This window comes from Cetorhinus maximus, unplaced genomic scaffold (assembly GCF_964194155.1).
Source record: "Cetorhinus maximus unplaced genomic scaffold, sCetMax3.hap1.1 HAP1_SCAFFOLD_554, whole genome shotgun sequence".
In the NCBI taxonomy this organism is placed as follows: domain Eukaryota; kingdom Metazoa; phylum Chordata; class Chondrichthyes; order Lamniformes; family Cetorhinidae; genus Cetorhinus; species Cetorhinus maximus.
The window spans coordinates 242,185-264,199 of record NW_027596496.1 but is presented as its reverse complement, the minus strand read 5'-3'; the positions used below and the strand labels follow the sequence as shown (position 1 = coordinate 264,199).

General features: G+C 44.3%; 1 protein-coding gene and 1 pseudogene across 1 annotated transcript in view; one reads left to right on the top strand and one right to left on the bottom strand.

The window, feature by feature from the left end:
- The first annotated feature begins 4,856 nt into the window (after positions 1 to 4,856).
- Positions 4,857 to 22,015, top strand: part of LOC144674100 (uncharacterized) — a 117,629-nt gene continuing 100,470 nt past the window's right edge. The window contains exons 1-2 of the mRNA XM_078535611.1: positions 4,857 to 5,868; positions 14,859 to 14,866. Of these exons, the coding sequence (XP_078391737.1) occupies positions 4,857 to 5,868; positions 14,859 to 14,866 (1,020 nt within the window). The remainder of the gene's footprint in view (positions 5,869 to 14,858; positions 14,867 to 22,015) is intronic.
- Positions 12,535 to 14,561, bottom strand: LOC144674099 (uncharacterized; annotated as a pseudogene).

Here is a 22,015-nt window from a genome sequence, read left to right as displayed (position 1 = left end):
CCAGACATGGTGAGGATTGAAGCATTTTCTGGTTTTATCTCCTGTTATCTCCAGAATTGCACATTATATTTGTTGGTGATGAACTTACGTTTATTCTCGTCCATCTGAAACTGGAACCATCCTCAACTTGTCTGCTTTGTCAGCCCCTTTTATAATCTGAAAAGCTCGATCAGGTCACCTCTCACTCTCTTTAGCAGAGAAAACATGTCTAGCTTGTTCAATCTTTCTTGATAGGCATAATGTTGTAGTTCTGGCATCATTCCAGTACATTTGATACAAGCACAGCAGATGCAGCAACCACCTTTTCACCTCCTCCGTTCCCATGTTCCAGGGCCACAAATATACTTTCTGAGTGATACAGCAAATTATTTATTCTACTTTCACTTTAGGATCGTGTATTCACTGCTCATGATGTGATCCCTTCCATACTGAGGTGACTAAATCAAAATTGGATAACTGTTTTGTGGAACATCACCATTCAATCTTCAAGCATGTTCCTGAGCATCCAGTCGTTTGCTATTTTAATTCTTCACCTCATTCCCAGTCTGACCTCTCTGTCTTCAGCCTCCTGCACTGATCATAATCACCAATCCCATTATTTCTGACAGTAGATGCTGGTAATGGTTCTGCTGTTATCATTTATACTCCCTCTGGATCTGAATTTTATTTGTTCACTTGTCTCATTCGTTTATTTACTTGTCTCATTATCACACAATTTTGTCTGACATTATCTTCCCCTTTGTCATTTAATCACTGCTGCCTTCCATTAACAATGTTCTTTCTTCTCTTCCCCTCTCTTTTCCCTGGCTCAGTACTTGTTTGTGAACAATTACATCTCTAAATTCTTCAAGCTTTGATAAAGGTTCACTCACCTTAAACATTGATGTTGCTGCCCTCTCCACAGAGGCTCTTTGACCTGCTGAGTGTTTCCAGTATTATCTGTTTTAAGTTCAGATTTGCAGCATCTGCAGTATTTTGTTTTTGGGTCATTGTGGAACAGTTTTCTCTCACTTAATGTGAGCTGTTTAAAGAAGTGAAAGAAGGAGCTATTAAAGAATGAGGCAACAGTTACTGTCACCCTGTTCGAAAACAAATGGAACATGTTAATTGCTCACTTTTTAAACTATTGTTTGATGGCATGTAGGGTCACTGTCAAGACCAGCATTTATGACCAAAACCTAATTTCCATTGAACTTTGCGGCTTGATCGGCCATTTTAGAAGGCAGTTAAAAGTCAACCACATCACCGTGGGCTGGGAGTCACATTAGGTCAGACCAGGTAAAGAAAGCAGATTTCCTCTCCTAAAGGAAATTAGAGAATCATATGGGTTTTCATGACAATCGATGATAGCTTCATGGACACCATTACTGAGACTAGTCTTCAATTTCAGACTTATTGATGAATTGAATTGAAATTCTGCACACTACCACGGTGGGATTTGAACCTGTGTCCACACGTCTAGGTTATTAGTCCAGTGACCCGATCACCTGCCCTTTGCAATTGAACCACAATATTTCCACATCGGATCAAACCAGGAATTTCGCATGTAAAGCAAACATTATGATCACTGCACTATGGAAAGCAGTGTCAAACACCCCAGGCCGAGGGGGACTGATCATACAACTCTCAGTCTAATTCACAAAAAGGAAATGCTGTGAATACTGAACAGGTCAGACTAAAGGAAATGCTGGGAATACTGAGCAGGTCAGACTGAGAGTCTGTGGAGAGAGAAACAGTTAATGGCCCAAGACACTGAACTTCCATCAGAACAAGTTCACAGACGGGGAACAGGGAGGATGGGGAAATAACAAAAGTGAAGTTGTGATTGGGAGAGATTAAATAACAAAGGGGATGAGGATGCAAGGCAAAAGCGATTATAATGGAACTCATGATGAAACTACAGTTGAAAGAGCCGTTATGTATCTGTCATCTATTTCTGCTCTGATTGAAAATGTGTTGCTTCTCTGTTGACCCATTTCACTTCTGTCCTACACGAAAAACGCTCAATCTTTCTCCACCATTACCTTTTACAAACATTTCATTGAACAAACAAACACAGTCACATAGGAAAACAGCAATCATTTTGAAGTGTTGCAACAATGAAACAAATATTTTCATAAACATCTTGTTCATGATTCATTTCAATATTTTAGAGATAATTTTTAGCTTGGGGAAGATTAAAGTTGTAAGGATAAGGTTATTAACATTCTAGGCTTTTGAAATTGCCAGGACACCTCAAGAAATGATCGTTCAAAGGGTGACATGTGTTTGTTTAACATGGTCTGCATGGAAGAGGGAGAGAGAGAAAAAGCTATAAAATGGCAGGTGAACTCATTTAGCTAGAAATCTGGAGACAGAGTGTGTGTGAGCTGTATTGTCCAGTCTTTATTAAAGAGATGAATTATATAAGCAGACTTCAGGGTTAAGAGGTTTGCTTAATTCATGTAAATATCTATTGGTACAGGGGCTCTCTTTTGAAATACCATCATGTATTGTACATTAGGCCACTCCTACAAACTTGTCCCTTGTACTTCCAGTGAAGTCGATGGCAGTTTTCAATGGCTATTTCAGTGGATTGAAAATCAGAGTGATGCACAGACACAGTGTGGTTCTGATGAAAGGCCACAGGCTGAAATACATGAAAACTGTGTTTCTTTCTCCACAGACGCAATCAGATCTGTTAAAAATTCCAGCACTTTCTGTTTTTCATTCAGGTTTCCAGCATCCGCAGTAGTTTTCTTTTCCTGAACTGGAGAATGTGGAGTTCATTGCAAGAAGGATTTGAGATCCCCGTCTCAGCTGGAAACTGATGAGTAAAATCACAGCGTGAAAAGATCATCACCATCTGGAAGTGGAAAGGGATTCAGTCAGTCATCCCATTTACTGACACAATAGCAGTCAGACTGCAGGGAGACCTTTCAGGTATTTCACGAGTGAGAAAAGATTTGCTTAGTTTTCTCACCTCCCAATCCACCAATTTAGAAAGTTCAAAGGATTTGATTCACAATCAGTGCTTTCTTACTGGAAAGAGACATGTTAAGTGTTCTGAGCTTTGGGGAAAAAAATCATGTTTCCCCCACGTTCTGAGACTCCAGTGAGTTTGAATTTAACTGTTGAAGTGTTAATTTCTATTAATTACACCCAGGACAGAACTATGTTGGAGGACCTGTGCACTTTGGTTGCTGTATCAATTGATGTGATAATTTCATATCTTGGCTCTATGACTCCAATCGATCACAAAACATGATTTTCTATTCAACAATATTGCTGCTCAATGGCCGAGGCTTTACCCAGCATTCGCAGCGGGGCAGAATGTGACCTATCCTCGCTGCATGAAGGCCTTGCGCAGGCGCAATATCAAGTGTGAGTCGAGCATTGTGGATGCGTTTAGGGGAGCATGCGCAGTTGCTTCCTGCAGCAAGAGCTGGTCGAAGGAGTTGACAATTTTCGAGTGCAGGCGAGTCAATGAAGCCGGTAGATGGGGGGGGATTGGAGGCGGTGGAGTGGGCAGTGAGATGTTATAAAGGTCCACTGGAGGCTTCGACACCCGAGTAAATTGCAGTGGCCCCGCGGTCGCAGCGAACGGTCCTGGGGGCAGCTGCGGGCCGCGGTTCTCAGTAAAATGGCGGTGTCAATGTGCAGCAGTACGCATGCGCAGACATCCCTGTCCCTGTCAGCAGGAGGTGAGAATGATGTGAATTTCTATAAAAATAAAAAACTGCGGATGCTGGAAATCCAAAACAAAAACAGAAATACCTGGAAAAACTCAGCAGGTCCGGCAGCATCGGCGGAGAAGAGCAAAGTCGACGCTTCGAGTCCTCATGACCCTTCAGAAGGGTTTCTGTTTTTGTTGTGAATTTCTATCCTGGACTGACAGGGATGGGTTTTGGAAACTCCTTTTACAGGGGAGGATTTATACACAGCAAACTCAAACCAAGAGGAATGTTTGTGTCCTCTGATATAGGTCGTTAAAATAAAAACAAAAATTGCTGGAAAAACTCAGCAGGTCTGACAGCATCAATGGAGAGGAAGACGGAGTTAACGTTTTGAGTCCGTATGACTTCTTCAGAACTCGAGAGTCATACGGACTCGAAACGTTAACTCTGTCTTTCTCTCCACAGATGCTGTCAGACCTACTGAGTTTTTTTCCAGCAATTTTTGTTTTTGTTTCAGATTTCCAGCATCCGCAGTATTTTGCTTTTATCTAGGTCTTTAAAATCCTCATTAGGATGGGCAGGTCGATGCGGACAGAATGTTTCCACTTGTTGGTCTGTCCAATGCTGGAGGTCTTGTGTACACAATAGTTACAAATAAATCCAACAGGAAAACTGGAGATATTTCTTTCCTCAGGCAGTAATTAAAATGTGGAACTCGCTACGACAGTAAGTGGCTGAGAAGAATACCTGAGACACTTTCAAAAAGAAATTAGATGAGAACATGAGAGAAAAGGGATTAGAAAGATCAGCTGAAAGGCTGAGATTAGGTTGGCAGAATGGGAGGAGATTCGTGTGGAGTAGAAACTCCAGTACAGACTAGATAAACCGAATGGCCTGTTTGTGTAATGTATACTCTGTGTAATTCTTTGTAAACTTATTTTACAGGGTATTAGAAGAGGAGGATCTGCAGACAGGAATATCAAATCAAACCTCACGTCTGACAGAGTCAGCTGGGTCATTGCGATCTGAAGATTTGTACATCTGAAGGGATTTAATCGACTGTCTCAGTTGGAAACTGGTGAGAGGCTGTTCACCTGCTCTTTTGTGAAGGGATTGATACAGCTGGTAAACATGCTGACACGACAGCGAGCTCAAAATAGTGAGAGGCTGTTCACCTGCTCTGCGTGTGGGAAGAAATTCATGTGTTCATCCAACCTGCTGGCACATCAGCTCGATCACTTTGGTGAGAAGCCTCTTCAATGCTCTGACTCTAGGAAAAGCATTAAAATCTCTGAGCAACTGGTCCAACAGCAGCGAGTTCACACTGATGAGAGACCATTCAGCTGCTCCCACTGCGGGAAGAGGTTCAGGCTGTTCTCCCGCCTCGCGGAGCACCAGCTCCTTCACACTCACGAGAGGCCGTTCAGCTGCTCTCACTGTGGGGAGTCGTTCAGTGAGTCAGGGCATCTCACTGAGCACCAGCCAGTTCACACCAAGGACAGGCCGTTCAGCTGCTCCCAGTGTGGGAAGGCATTCACTCAGTTTTCAAGCTACACTAAGCACCAACTGGTTCACTCCGATGAGAGACCTTTTAAATGTTCCGAATGTGAGAAAACCTTTAAAAGAAGCATTGATCTGCTGAGGCACCAGTGCATTCACACTGGGGAGAGGCCGTTCCCCTGCTCTGTGTGTGGAAAAAGATTCATTCATTCTTTCCACCTTCTGACACATAAGCGTGGTCACACCGGGGAGAGACCATTCATCTGCTCCGTGTGTGGAAAGAGTTTCATTCGGTCATCCAGCCTTCTGATACACCAACGGATTCACACCGGGGAGAGACCATTCACCTGCTCCATATGTGGCAAGGGATTCACTCGTTCAAACCAACTTCTGGTACACAAGCGAGTTCATACTGGAGAGAGACCGTTCACCTGCTCCGTGTGTGGGAAGAGATTCACTCAGTCAGCCAACTTGTGGACACATCAGCGGGTTCACACTGGGGAGAGGCCGTTCACCTGCTCCGTGTGTGGCAAGAGTTTCTCTCGTTTGTCCTACCTTGAGGTACATGAGCGAGTTCACACCGGTGTGAGGCCGTTCACCTGCTCCACGTGTGGGAAGAGATTTGCTCATTCATCCCATCTGGTGAGACACCAGCGCAGTCACACTGGAGAAAGGCCGTTCACCTGCACAGTGTGTGGGAAGGGATTCACTTGTTCATCTTATCTGGTGAGACACCAGCGCATTCACAATAGGGAGAGGCCGTTCACCTGCTCTGTGTGTGGGAAGGGATTCACTGATTCAACCCACCTGCTGAGACACCACCGCATTCATATGGGGTTGAGGCCGTTCTCCTGTTCTGTGTGTGAGAAGGGATTCACTAAGTCATCCAACCTGCTGAGACACCAAAGTGTTCACACCGGGGAGAGGCCATTCACCTGCTCCGTGTGTGAGAAGAGATTTACTCGGTCATCCGACCTGCTGAAACATAAGAGGGTTCACATGTTACCAGAAAAGTTGGATTCAGTTGTTGATGCTGAGGATCACGTCCAGAACTGAACATTTTCTCCTTTCTAACTCTAGATTATTTCAGTTTTCATACCTTCAGTTACTCTCATGGGCAAATCCCAGCTCCCTGTACCTCCCAGAGTGTCTCAACTTTTTACGATTTACATCAATGACTTAGATGAGGGGACTTAGAGGAAGAAGTAGCTAAACTTGCAGAGGACACAAAGATAGATAGGAAAGTATGTTGTGAAGAGGACATGAGGAGGTTGCAGATGGATATAAGTAGGTTGAGTGAGTGGACAAAGATCTGGCAAATGGAGTTTAATGTGGGAAAATGTGAAGTTCACTTTGGCAGGGAGAACGAAAAAGCAGAGTATTACTTAAATGGAGAACGGCTGCATAATTCTGAGGTGCAGAGGGATCTAGGTATTCTCGTACATGAGTCACAAAAAGTTAGTATGCAGGTACAGCAAGTAATTAAGAAGGCTAATGGAATGCAATCCTTTATTTCAAGAGGGATTGAACCTAAATGTAAGGGTTTCACGCTTCAGTTGTACAAAGCATTGGTGAGATTGCACCTCGAATACTGTATACAGTTTTGGTCTCCTTATTTAAAGAAGGATATAAATGCATTGGAGGCGGTTCAAAGGAGGTTTACTAGATTGATACCTGGAATGAGTGGGTTGTCATATGAGGAAAGGTTGGACAGATTGCGCTTGTTTCCACTGGAGTTCAGAAGAGTGAGGGGTGATTTGATTGAAGTAAACAAGATCCTGAACGGCCTTGACAAGGTGGACGTCGAAAGGATGTTTCCTCTTGTGGGTGAGTCCAGAACTAGGGGGCACTGTTTTAAAATCAGGGTCGCCCTTTTAGGACAGAAATGAGAACTTTTTCTCTCTCAGAGCGTTCTGCAACTTTGGAACTCTGCCTCTGAAGGTGGTGGAGGCGGGTCACTGAATATTTTTAAAGCAGAGGTAGATAGATTCTTGTTAGGTAAGGGAATCAAAGGTTATCAGGATTGAAACACAAGAAGATCAGCCATGACCTTATTGAATGGTGGAGCAGGCTCAAGGGGCCGAATGGTCTACTCCTGTTCCTGTTTCTTATGTTATTCTGTCTCTCCTAGCCTTAGCATCCAGGGAAGGATAACACACCCAGGATCATTATTGGTGAAATTTTGCTGAACATTTGTGAAAAAAGAGACATCCTGTTGAAGTTTTTCATCCTGCACTCATCAGGACAGATTTGTAAGAATACCAATTCTAAATGGAACAATGATTTATACTACATGAGAAGAGGGGCTGATTGGTTGGCAAGAGGACTCTGATTGGTAGAGGTGTTACCATGGAAAATGCACCAGGCAGTAGTTAACTGCCAAGCTTTTGTTTAAATTCAAACCAGGCAGGTCGACTCTGATTGGTCATGGGAAATGAACCAGGGAATGACTGTCCCTAAGCTTTTGTTTTGTTGAAAAAGCGCAGTGTGTGGACATGCTGTTTCTGTTTGCAAAGGACGGGACCCTGTGTGTGAATACATGAGTTTCTAGCATGTGTAAGTGAGCATGACTGATAATTTTAAATTGTTTGTCAGTGTCATTGTTAGAACAATCAGATTTGTTTAGCAAGTGCTGTCCAATTGCAGAGTCACTTATCATGTTGGACACTTTGTTCTGAGATTTGCAAGCCTGGGCCTGTTGAGTATGGTCAGCACTTTGCCTGTTGTGAACAGTCGAAGGGACGCGCTGTTTGACAAGAATGATACCAGAAATGTGTGTGTTTACATATGAGGAAAGGATTGACAGGCTGGGTCTCTTCTCTTGGATAAAGGAGACTGAGAGGTGACCTAATCGAGGCCTTTAAAATGATGAAAGGTTTTGATAGAGAGGATACAGAGAGAATGCTTCCTCTTGTGGGGAGGAGAGACCATCAATATAAGATAGTCACCAAGAAATTCAACAGGGAATTCAGAAGAAACTTCTTCACCCAGAGAGTGGTGAGAATGTGGAACTCGCTACCACAGGAAGTGGGTGAAGTGAATAGTATGGATGTATTTAAGGGGAAACGAGATAAGCACAAGAGGAAGAAGTGATTAGAGGGTTACAGTGATAGATTTAGATGAGGAAAGATGGGAGGAGGCTCGAGTGGATCATAAACACCAGCATGGACTGGTTAGGCTGAATGGCCTGTTTCTGTGCCTTATATCCTCTGTAATCCTATGTAATCGAGCTCTGAATCCACTGTATTATTTCTGTTTGTGTCTGGAAGCAGCATGGCATTAACCTGAGGACTAAACTCAGACTCTCCCAGGCCATTGTCCTTACCACCCTGCTGTATGGAGCAGAATCCTGGGTCTGCTATCGGAGCCACATCAAAGCTCTGGAACGCTTCCACCAAAGGCACCTGAGGTCCATCACGAGAATTCGATGGCAGGACAAAATCACAAACCAACGAGGTCTCCATCGTGCTGGGCTCAACAGCACAGAGACCACCCTCCAGAAAATTCCACTTGGATGGCCAGGCCATATCCCCCACATGGATGATGACAGAATCCCCAAGCAGATCGTCAATGGGGAACTGCCTCAGGGTAAACAACATCAAGGTGGTCAGTACAAACGGTACAAGGACACCCTTAAAAACGAGCCTTACAAACTTGTGCATTGCAGACCACCTCTCTGGGGAAAACACTGCAGCCGACCGGCCCATGTGGAGGCAAACACTGAAATTTGGTTCAGCATGTTCCAAGGACCATCTACTCCAGACTCGCAACATCCGGAGCAGCTGCAGAAGTTCCCCCGGTACCAACAACAACAACATGAACTGCCAGTTCTATGGGCGTCCATGTCAATCCCACATCGGACTCTTCAGTCATGAGAGGAGCCACAGAAAACGATGCAATCATTGACAGCTTGGACATACTCGAACAACGAGGCGTCTACCCCAACATTACCCGTGTTCCCCGGATCAGGGAACTATACTCTGTCTGTATGATTGCAGTGCTGTTAATAAAGTCAGGAAAAGACAATCTATTGTTGTGAGTTTGATTATCTGGTGTCTGAAATCACAAGATTCAGTACTTAGAGTCAACAAGATGAACAAGGAAACACGTCATGGCCCAATATTCCAGCTTGATATTCCCAGGAGAATGTCTGTTATCTAACACCTCGAGTGGACAGAACAGAGAAAGATCCCAACTGTAAGAAACCCTCGAATCATTTGTAAATATCTTTCAAATGTTGACAGGTTCCAACTGTCAGTTTCCATTATATTGAAGTCAATGGGAGGTGAGAGAGCGGTTATTCTAGAATTATAAAGAACACGAGTTAGACCACAGCTAGAATAGTGAGTACAGTTCAGGTCACCACATTACAGGAAGGATGTGATTGTACTGGAGAGGGTAGAGAAGAGATTTATCTGGATGTTGCCCAGGTTGGGGAATTTTAACTGTGAGGAAAGATCGGATAGACTGGGATTGTTTTCTGTGGAACAGAGGAGGCTGAGGGGAGATTTAATTGAGATATATAAAATTATGAGGGGCCCAGATGGAGCAGACAGCACCTATTTCATTAACAGAGAGATCAGTAACCAGGGGGCAAAGATTTAAACTAATTGATGGAGGATTAGAGGGGAGTTGAGTAATGTTTTCACCCAGAGGGTGGTTGGGGATCTGGAACTCACTGCCTGAAAGGGTGGTAGAGGCAGAAACTCTCATCACATTTAAGAAACACTCCAATATACAACTGGAGGTGCTGTAACCTCCAGGGCTACAGACCTAGAGCTGGAAAGTGGGATTAGACTGGATAACTAATTTTCGGCCAGCACACGCATGATGGGCTCAATGGCCTCCTCTGTGCTGTAAATTTCTGTGATGACAAGTGGTCCTCGTGTTTATATCCAAGACAGGCCTCAGCCCAGTCATTTGCTCCAAATGTTGATGTGATGGTTGAAGCTAAGAGGTGTCAGGTGTCGGGAGCAGTAAATAAATGGAAATGTTAGTAAATACTGATATAGTTTATCTGTATCTAGTTCCATTTTAATAACTTCTGCTGAATGTGACCCTCACCCAGTGCCAGGATATCAGATCAGAGCCACCATGGAAAATGAGTTTGACACTCCTGAGTCCCTGTAACTTCCTCCAGCTCCACAACCCTCTGTGTAAATACAAGGTGTTGTTGTTGGATTCACCCTGAGATAGACAATGTCAATCTGATTCCCCTCATGCACAAACACAACAACTTCTCCACAAAACACAAACAGGTTTGTAAATTGTGACCTCATTTTCCAGAAGCCATGTTGAGGATCTCTAATGGCTCCTTTTCTTCCCCAGTGATCAGAAACAGCATCTCTTAGGATCCCTTCAAGCATCTTCCCTGTGATCGACATCACACTGATGGGCCTGTCGTTCCCTGGCTCTGATTTGTCTCCAATTCGGAAAGTGGGAACGAAGTGAGCTGCCTTCCAATCTCAGGGAACAATCCCCGACTCTCTTGAGCTGTTGAAGATTCGGACAAGGGGCTCAAAGAGCAGCCGTCCCATCTCTTTAAGCTGCCTTGGGTGGGTATCATCTGGACCTGGAGCACCATCTAGTTTGAGATTTCCTATTTTATCCAGGATGACAATCACTTTCTACTTTAATAGTGATGATGTTACTGTCAACACTACATCCCACAGCTGGAATCTGAACATCATCCACAGGAGTGCAGACTGATGTGAAATAGTCATTTAACAGTTATGTTATATCCTGGCAATCTGTTTCAATCTGTCCTGAACTGACAGTCAGTGACTCAAAACCATTTTTAACCATCTTCTCACTCCTGATGGAGTTGGAAAAGTTGTCACTATTATTCCTATAATTGTTCACCACCTTCTTTTCCAAAGATTGCTTCACTTCTCTAACGGCTGCTTTTGTCTCCCTCAATTGTGGGTGATATTTGTCCCTATTCTCCTGGACACTGAATCCATCTTGTTCTAAACTGGGTTCAATGTCAGACAGTTCAGGGAGTCGGAAATCATTCACCCCTAGACCTACACTGACAGGTAAAACCCCAGACAGCTCCCTCAGTAAGGATCCCTTGGTTTTTCACCATGTATGAGTCAGGATACTGAAACCCACCTTTCTGACAGTCCACTCCTGGAGGCCCCACTCCTTGAGCCTACAACCTTCAGCAGGGTCAGTGGTGGAGTTCCACAGCGGGAGTGATCTCAGGGTAACTGTTGGGATTGCACCACCATGGATATCCTGAGTTGTCTATTTATAGTTATCCTGGTGTCTAACACACGCACATCATTAAAACAGGGAATTCCTGGAAACACCGTGCAGATCCTTCTTTATCTGGAGATCAAATGTCTGTGGTATAATTGTCCCAGCAGTTAACAGGCTCCTGTGAACTCCACTATCTGCTCTTTCAATGCAGATTTTAACAAATGTCTTTCAAATAAGTTAACATTGTCCTGAAATGGTAGCTGTCGTATAATTACCACAGTCATTTTCAGGCTGGAAACTTAAACCTGCTATTTCACTTTCAAGACAAGAACACATCACAGTTTTACACCAATCTCTGATTTGACAGCACGTTTCCAGCATTCACCGTTGAAAAACAGAAATTGCTGCAAAATCTCAGCAGGTCTGGCAGCATCTGCAGAGAGAAAAACAGAGTTAACATTTTAAGCCTAATATGGCTCTTCTTCGGTTCCAAAACATTAACTCTGTTTCTGTCTCCACAGATGCTGCCAGACCTGCTGAGATTTTCCAACATTTTCTGTTTTTAGTTTAGACACCCACATTATTTTGTTTTATTTCACTGTTGTTCTTCCTGATTCTAAACACAATTGTAAAGGAGCCTTTTGTCCCATCTGAACCATGGAAAAAAGCAGCTGACACACATTTCTTCCACACTTCAGGATTAACCCACACAAAATCTCTTCAGTGTGTGAAGGGATGAAAAAGACAAAAGTGCCATTTGTCCCTCAGTGTGACCCTGAAGGACTGTGTCCAGGCTGAAGTTCTGTTCCTGCCGTATGATCCTCCCCCAGATTGTCCTTTCTGAGCTCCAGCCAGGTGATGTTAAACACTCAGGTGGGAAAGACAAAAATCTACAACAATATGTTCAAAACAAAGCTGATTTATTTGACATTTATCCAAATGTTAAACTCCAGCCCAGTTAGAGGGATAATGAACATCATCAGAAGCAAACTGCTGCTCTCAGAATGAACATGGTCCAGTCCTGGATGTGATTAACAGTTGCAAGAACAGCAGAATCCAACCCCTGCAGTCACTTGTAAACTCACTGGTGTCAGTAGGTGAGATGACCGAGTGAATCTCTTCCCACGCATGGAGCAGGTGAACCGCCTGTCACCAGTGTGAATGTGTTTGTGTGTCAGCAGGTCCACTTTGCTTTTAAATCTCTGTTCACACAACTTAGAAAACTTAGTTTCTTATCAGTGTGAACAAGTTTATGTGTTTTAAGGTGGGATGACTGAGTGAATCTCTTCCCACACATGGAATAGGTGAACGGTGTCTCCCCAGTGCAAGTGCGTTGCTGGACACTTGAGTTCACATGATCAACAGTACCCAGTCCCAGTGAGAGCACCTGAATGATCTTGTCAGTGTGAACACGTTGTTGGTATGTGAGCTCCACAGGATTTTCATAGCACTTCCTACAATCCAGAGATTGAAAAGATCGTCCCAGTGTGAACTCACTGGTTTGTCAACAGGTTGAATGAATGAGGGAATCCTTCCCCACATGGAGCAGGTGAATGACCTCTTCCTTGTGTGAACTTGCTGGTGTTGCTGCAGGATGGACAATCGCCTGAACCTCTTCCCGCAGTGAGAGCTGATGAATGGAGTGGAACCAGAGTGAATGCTCTGGAGCATCATCAGTGAATGTAGGTTTTTAAACCTTGGTCTAAGCATTTAAAGCCTCTCTCTGGTGTATGAACTTGCTGGTGTGTATGGAGGCTGGATGGAGAAAGAGGCGGACAAGGAGGAAATCCCAGTGGGGTAGTGGAAGGGAGGGAAGCAGCAGAGGCAGCTGATCGGATTGTCTCAATCTTAGTGACAAAGAAGCTCCATGAGATCCTCACACTTGTTGGGGGTGAGGATGGAGGAGACAGGGGAGAGGGAGAGCACTTCAGAAGGAACTAACTTGTGTTAGAGATATTAAAAAGGCTTAACATACTGTAGGTTTAACACAAAGCTGATTTATTTGACTTTTATCCACAATATTAACCATGATAACTGGACTGGAGTTTATTAACATCAGGAGAAAAAGACCCCAATGAACATGGTTCAGTCCTGGATGTGACTAACAGCAAAATCCATCACTGTAGTTATTCATGAACTCGCTGGTGTCTCACCAGGTGAGATGAGCGAGCAAATCTCTTATTACACACAAAGGTGAATGGCTTCTCCTCAGTGTGAACTCTCTGGTGTATCAGCAGGTGGGATGAGATAGTGAATCCCTGCCCGCACTCAGCAGGTGAATGGCACCCAGTGTGAACTCGCTGATGTATCCGCAGGTTGGATGACTGAGTGAATCCCTTCCCACACTCAGAGCAGGTGAACGGCCTCTCCCCAGTGTGAACTCGCTGGTGTGTCAGCAGGTTGGTTAAGGTAGTGAATCCCTTCCCACACACAGAACAGGTGAACGGCCTCTCCCCAGTGAGTGCGCTGATGTATCAGCAGTTTGGATGACTGAATGAATCATTTCCCACACTCGGTGCAGGTGAATGGCCTCTCTCCAGTGTGAATGCGCTGATGTATCAGCAGGTTGGATGAGGTAGTGAAACCCTTCCCACACTCGGGGCAGGTGAATGGTCTCTCTCCAATGTGAACTCGCTCGTGTATCAGGAGGTTGGTTAACCGAGTGAATACCTTCCCACATTCAGTGCAAGTAAACGGCCTCTCCCCAGTGTGAATCCGCTGGTGTACAGTGAGCTGAGATGATTGTCTGAACCCTGTCTCGCAATGAGAGCACCTGAACGGTCTCTCGTCAGTGTGAACACGTTGATGGAGCATCAGTTCACTGGAACTTTTAAAGCATTTCCCACACTCTGGACAATTAAAAGGTTTCTCCCCAGTGTGAACTCGCTGGTGTCTCAGGAGGTGGGATGACCAATTGAATCCTTTGGCACACACGGAGCAGGTGAACGGCCTCTCCCCAGTGTGACTGTGTTGATGAGTTTCCAGCTCAGACGGGAATCTGAATCCCTCCTCACACTCCCCACGTTTCCACGGTTTCTCCCCAGTGTGGCTGCGCTTGTGTTTCAACAGGTCAAATGATCGACTGAAGCCTCGTCCACAGACAGAACACGTGTACGGTTTATCTCCACTGTGAACGGTGCTTTTTCCTTCCATGATAAAAATCTGATGGTATTCCGGTTATGATAAATTAGGCAACTTCATCAGATCCTGATGTGATGGTTGAGTTTCCCGACAGTGAATCCTCCCCTTCTAATACCCTGTGAAATTGATTTAAAACAGAAAAAAGGGAGTGAGAGAGAACCCACAAAAACACAAAGGCAGGTTGTGAAATTGAGCTGAATGAATCTGTTAATTTGTGAGGCCAGGACTAGGAAAAAGTGAATGTGAAAGCTGCTGGACTGTCATAAAAACCCAACTGGTTCACTCATGTCCTTCAGGGAAGGGAACCTATCTGGGCCTACACAACAATCTGTTCTCTATGGGAGGGGACAGAGAGAGGTGGGGATGTGGGAGAAGTGGGGGGGATGAGGCAAGGAAGAGGAATTTTATATATCTTCAACTCAACCAGAACTTTGACATAATCTCCCAAATCCTGACACTCTACCACCGAGAAGGATCAGGATAGCAGGTCTCTGGGAACAGTATCACCTCCAAGTCACACACTGTCCTGACTTGTCTGACATCCAGAACTGGATGAGCACAAATTTCCTTCATTTAAATATTGAGAAGACTGAAGCCATTGTCTTCAGTCCCACAACAAACTCCACTCCCTGGCCACCGACTCCATCCCTCTCCCTGGCAACTGGGTGAGGTTGGAGCAGACTCTTCACAACGTCAGAATAATATTTGACTCCAAGAAGAGTTTATGGCCAGATATCTCCATCATCACCAAGATCGCCTACTTCCACCTCAGTAACATCACCCGACTCTGCTCATCTGCTGCTGAAACCCTCATCATTCCTTTGTTACCTCTAGACTTAACAATCCTAACACACTCCCAGCCGGCCTCCCATATTAAACCACCTCCCTCCATCCGGAGGTCATCCAAAACTCTGCTGCCCGTGTGCTTACTCACACCAAGTCTTGTTCACCCATCACCCCTGTGCTCGCTGACATACAAAGGTTTCTGTTCAAGAAGCATCTAAATTTTAAACTTCCCATCCTTATTTTCAATTATATCCATGGCCCCGCCCTACCTCTGTAATCTCCTCCAGCCTCACAACCCTCTGAGATCTTTGTGCTCATCTAATTCCTCAGCATTCCTGATTTTAACTGTTCCACTATTAATTGGCTGCACCTTCAGTTGCCCAAGGCCATAAACTGTGGAATATCATCCCTGAAGCTCTCAACCTCACTTTCCTCCTCAAGATATTCCTTAAAACCTACGCCTTTGCCCAACCTTTTGGTCACCTGCCCTAATATCTCCTTATGTGGCTCATTGTCAAATGTTGTTTTGTAACATTCCTCAGAAATGCTTTGGAACGTTTTATTACATTAAGGCGTTATATAAAAACAAATTAAGTGTCATTGACTTGGACATATATCACTGTTCTGACATCATCACTGGGTGAAAATCCTGTAATTCCTTATCTAACAGCATTGTGGGAGCACCTTCACCACATGGACTGCAGCTGTTCAAGAAGGTCAAACATCATCTTCTCCACAGGTAACTGGGGACTGGCAATATATGCTACAGGTCTTGTTAATGACACCCAAATCCCAAGAATAAATTTTAAAAACTTGTATGTAAATATGGATATGTAAAATACATTAAAAACACCTACAAAAATAATTGTTCTTGAAACAATATTCTTTTACATTGTCTGGACAGTGTCCGTTTAGCAACCTGATCCCCCCTAGAATCTACCTCCCTTGACAATTTCACATTGGAAATTTCTGGGCCTGACTGGGTTCCATAGTCCTCAGGGTTAAACCCAGCAGCTTCTCCTCCATCTCCACTCCAGCTCAAACTGATGCAACAAAGGCTTCCAAAAGGGAATTGGATAAATTGCTGGGCTATGAGGAAAGGGCAGGGGAGTGGGACCAGCTGATTTGCTGTTCTGGAGAGCCAGCACGAGCATGACGGCGAAATGGCACCTTCTGAATTGCAATCACTCAATGATCCTCAGATTCAATGAAAAAGGACCTACACCGGAGGCCAGGGACCAACTTCTGCAACCAACACGCAGCCCATTACAAATCAGTGGTTAAATGGTCCATCTCTGTTTCTAGACTCAGTTCTGTGAGCAACAGCTGCAATAAAACAAATGCAAAATACTGCGTTTGCTGTAAATCTGAAAGAAAAAGAGCAAATGCTGGAAATGCTCCAGGTCAGACAGTAACTGTAGAAAAAGAATGAGAGTTAACATTTCAGGATGTGCAGAATCAATTACAGGGAATAAAAATTCAGCAGAATTTTATGGTCAATCTAAGCTCAGAAGCAGAAGAGAATGATCTCTAGTGCAGGAAAAACAATTCCTGATCACGGGAAGATAAAGCTGGTAAATCAGCGGTGTATAGACGGGAGACGGGCAGCAGGGGACACCTCATTTAGACACAGCTGGCAGAAATAACAGGGAAATACCAAACATGGTTAAAATACACCCATTGTTCGACAATCCGGTTAGACAATGGAAGAGAGGTGATCAGGGAGGCAGAGGTGAAACAGAGCAATGGATGGACATAGATTCAGATCCACAGTAAAGAAGCCACACCAGCCCCAAAGCTATGGAAACCAGAGCACAGCACTAAAAGCTCTAAATTGTAGATGAATGTTCAATAATACTCACCTCTGAAACAATTTCACTGTTTTCAAATTTAAAATCTCCTGCCAGAGCCTGCAGCTGGAACGATATTACAAGCAGTGAAAGCACCTGTAAAAGGATATTACAAAAGTCATATGTGTCAGTCCAGGTTTGAAATTCAGAAGAGACAAACATTTATCTTGGTTTGAGTTTCCTGTGTGTTGATCCTCCCCTTCTAACCCTCTGTAAAAGGAGTTTCCAAAATCCATCACTGTTTGTCCAGGATAGAAATTCACAACATTCCCTCCTCCTGACCTAGGATTACTTGAGCAGTGACAACTTCCATTGGAAGCAGGTCAGAGAAGGTTTACTAGGCCAATTCCTGGAATGAGGGGCGTTGTCTTATGAGGAAAGGTTGAGCAGGTTGGGACTATACTCATTGGAATTTATAAGAATGAGATGTGATCTTATTGAAACATGTTAGATTCTGAGGGCTCTTGACGGATGCTGAGAGGGTGTTTCCTCTCATGGGGGAATCTAGAACGGGGGGGGGCACAGTTTACAAATAAGGGGGTCTCTCATTTTACACAGAGGAGGGGAAATTTCTTATCTCAGAGGGTCATGAGTCTGTGGAACTCATTTCTCCAGAGAGCAGTGGAGTCTGGGTCATTGAATATATTCAAGGTTGAGTTAAGCAGATTTTTGATCTACAAGGGACACAAGCGTTATGTTGGGGGTGGTGGGGGGTGGGGGGGGGGCGCAGACAGGAGAGTAGAGTTAAGGCCACAAGCAGACCAGCTATGGCCTTATTGAATGGCAGAACAGGCTCGATGGGCTGAATGGTCTCCTGATGTTCCTATTCTGGTGCTTGGGAAGGCCGCGCATGCGCCCTGCAGCAAATTGCCCCTCGGAAGATGGCGGCCGTTAACCAGGGTCTGTTAACAAAAACAGAAACAGAAACACCTGGAAAAACTCAGCAGGTCTGGCAGCATCGGCGGAGAAGAACAAAGTTGACGTTTCGAGTCCTCATAACCCTTCAACAGAACCTACTCTTCTCCGCCGATGCTGCCGGACCTGCTGAGTTTTTGCAGGTGTTTCTGTTTCTGTTTCGGTTTTGCATTTCCAGCATCCGCAGTTTTTTTGTTTTTAACCAGGGTCTGTTCCCCGGAGCTGCAAACGCCATTCCCATTCCTGCACAGTCTGATTCTGGGCTTGCGGCCTACATCGGGTGTTTATGAAGCCTCCTTTCCCTCCCCACCCTCACCTCCCGGCTCCATTCCTCCCTCCGCCCCGCCCGCTCTCACCCATTTCCAAAAGCCTGTCCCGCACTCTCAGGGCTCCGATCAAAGTGACGCTGCGCATGCTCCAAACAGATCAGCACGGCGCCTGCGCACTGGGCTCCTGTACAGTGACTAGAGCACATTCACATCCGCACGGAATGTTGGGTAACAGCAGCGCCATTGACACCCGAATAACAAAATAGAAAATCGTTCTGTTAACCAATTGGGATAAACTAATTTAAAAAAAAGACACGTAAATGTTTGTGAATTTGTGTGCTGCTAGGTTCCATCTCCCAACGTGATTTAAATCTTTGCTCCATTCGGAATACACTGAGTTTTTAAAGCTTTTTCCAATGGTTCCCCTCTCTCTCCTCCTATGCAGGTGCTGATCCTGGCTGGGTTCAATCCCACAGTCACTGGTTCCTCTCTTTCTCTCTCTATCTTATGTTACTGAATATTCACTCTTTGATATAATGATACAGCACAGATGGAAACTATTCAGCCCATCATGCCTGTGCTGACTTTTTGGACGATCTATCCAAGTCATTCCACAGCCCGGCTGGTACTGTCAAAACGATGCATATCTGCTGTAGTAATGCAGCAGGTGAATGGGAAATGATCTCCCAGACTCTGGGAAGATTGATTGACCAGTGTTTTGAGCTGAAATAAAACCGCAAGTACCACAAAAACTCAGCAGGTCTGGCAACTCATCTGGAGAGAGGAGCAGTGTTAGTGTTTTGATTCCAATATGATTCTTTATTTTATTCAATCATGGGATGTAGGTGTCCTATCCCCAGTTGCCCTAGCTCAGAGGGCATTTAGAGTTAACCACATTGCTGTCACATGTAGTTACCATTTCACTAAAGGACATTTGTGAACCAGATGGGTAGTCATCATTCGACTTTTAATTCCAGATTTTTATTCGCAATGTGGTGGTATTATCCAGCGCATTGCCCTGGGTCTCTGGATTACTAGTTTAGCAACAATACCACTCTGCCGTCTACTCCCCTTCTTCGAAACTGAAATGGACAGCCATTTTTCCTGTACTCTGACATTAAAACTTACCGTGCTTTGTTTTTTTTATACTACAAACATGACCACTCCCTTTGCCTTTTGTTCAATCACATCTTTGTTTAATCTCTCCCGTCCTCCTGACCTTCTCTTTGTTGTACCTGACCTTCCCCACTTTTCAATGCCAGAAAACCCATCCTATTTCTCCATCTCTTCAGTTCTGAAGAAGAGTCACATTGCAGTCGAAACATTAAATCTGCTTCTCTCTCCACAGATGCTGTTAGACCTGCTGAGTTTTTCCAACACCTTCCGATTTTTATTTCAGATCTCCAGCATCCGCAGTATATCGCTTTTATTTAAGGGTTCACTGGTTAGTTAAGTACAGAGTACTTGGTCGAGTTTAATTCGATAATTCTGCACACCCCACATACCACAGTGACATTATTCATAAAGGGCCAAGTGAAGGGAACATCCCTGATGTGATAGAGTAGATGAATTATGGAGTTACGAATCAAGGATATTAATATGTTGTAACCTCACAAATGCCAATTAGCTGGGATGTTGCAGTTTGAAAGAACCCCACATACTTGTCCAGTGAAAGAGGCCGTGTCCATTGGACATATTAGGGCCACACCACTGTCCAATTTCACTGGTGTTCATGTAGATGGATCTCAACTTTATGAACAAGGACTGTATCAGACTGGTGCTGCATCTTATGTCCCTCATGACAGCTGTAATATCCTTATTAAATACTCAACATAATATTTAACCCAGAAATCTGAGCTTATTGTGATCACAGCCCTTCAAACTGTCACTGATGGAAACTCCAACTATTCAAAAACTATCCATTGGTTGTAACTCCCTCAGGGAAAACCTACCTCTCTGGCAAAAAAAAACACAACTTCTCCACAACAGAAAGGAAACCACTCACCCTCCACTCCAAATGCCGAATGATTTGGTATATTGCTGGTAAGTGACGGGAACAATTTTCTATTTGTAATGTGAATGTACATCAGCAGCAAGAGTTAGTGAAGAGGGTGATGTAATAACCAGGCAGACTGACTCACCAGGAAAGTTACTCCAGAGGGAATTCCATGGGATCCACCCAGAACACTGGTACTGGTACGACAGACTCCAGTTAAACGTGATTTAAAAACTTGTCAGGACCATGACCCTGATGTGACTGTGGCCAAAGAGGCCGTACACCATAGCAAAGACTTTCCCTCATCCTTTCTCAGCAAGAACTCACTCATCCAACAAGTGTGACTCTAATTTGACTTGGGTCACACTTTGATGCCTCAGAAAAGAATTATTTTTGTTCATGGATCAAATTTGGGACATGTTCCTCTTTTTCCAGTCCTCGATATGTTGCATAATTACTATTGACAACACAGGATGCACCAGGATGTCCATCACTACCTGAATCTGTGACCAAATTAACCCGGACTTGTGAACGGACATGTCACATCTGAATGACGTTCCATGGGAAACATTGCAGATTGATTATACAGGCTCACTACCCACAGTAACAGGAAGGGACCGGTATATCCTGGTAGTTATAGTTATGCTTACCTGGTGGATTGAATCTTTCCCTGCCTGTAAAAAATGATGCAGCCACTACAGCTAAAATCTTGTGGGAACAGATCTTTATCAGATGGGACTTTCTGAAAAGGATAGAGAGTGATATTGGTTCTCATTTCACAGCTGAATTAATGCAGCAGTTCCGTCATCTTGTGGGTGTGGAACAACATTTCCACATCACCTACCACCGAGCACTTAGCAGGATAGTCGAGGGCTTCACTTTTCTATAAAAACAGCACTGAGAAAAGCTGTCATGAAGGGAGCTGATGATCTGGTCAAGGTCAACTGCCTTGCCTGGTGTGTTAATGACCATTCACTCCCCTCCTGTTCACTCCTCCAATTGCAGCCCATTTCAGCTCATGACAGGGCAGAAAATGCAGATTATGCATCGTCTTGGGATCCCACTCCCCATTGCTACTCGACAGACTCAGGACCTGTTTCTCCAGAACCTCCAACAAACCTCAGCATCCTCCCTCAGTGGGACTACAGGCAGTGGAGAAGATGGCACTGCCCATCTCAACACCTCCAGGGAGAACAACCCTACCCGTTACATTAACTGTTCAATGGGAGATGAAGTCAGGTTAAGAACCTTGTGAAAAGGGGTCGGGTCGGGATGTTAATTGGGAAGGTCCATATGATGTTCTAGATAGACTTGTGGGAAACAAATCTTATATTAGCGAAATGGAAATGAAGGATGGAAATGCAATATTTGTGTTATCATGAAGATCAGTGTGAACTGTATATAATGAAAATGTCAGATAACCAGATTGAGAATAAACGCTGTGTTTGATTTCATCCAACAGGGACAAGATGTGGATGGTCATCGTGCTCCTGGACTGTGTCCAGGCTGAATGTTCTGGTCCTGCCGTATGATCCTCCCCAAGATTGTCCTTTCTGAGCTCCAGCCAGGTGATGTTAAACACCCAGGTGGGAAAGACAAAAATCTACAACAATATGTTTAAAACAAAGCAGATTTATTTGCTATATAACCAGAATACTAAACTTCGGTTCAATTAGTAACATCAGCAGAAACAAACTC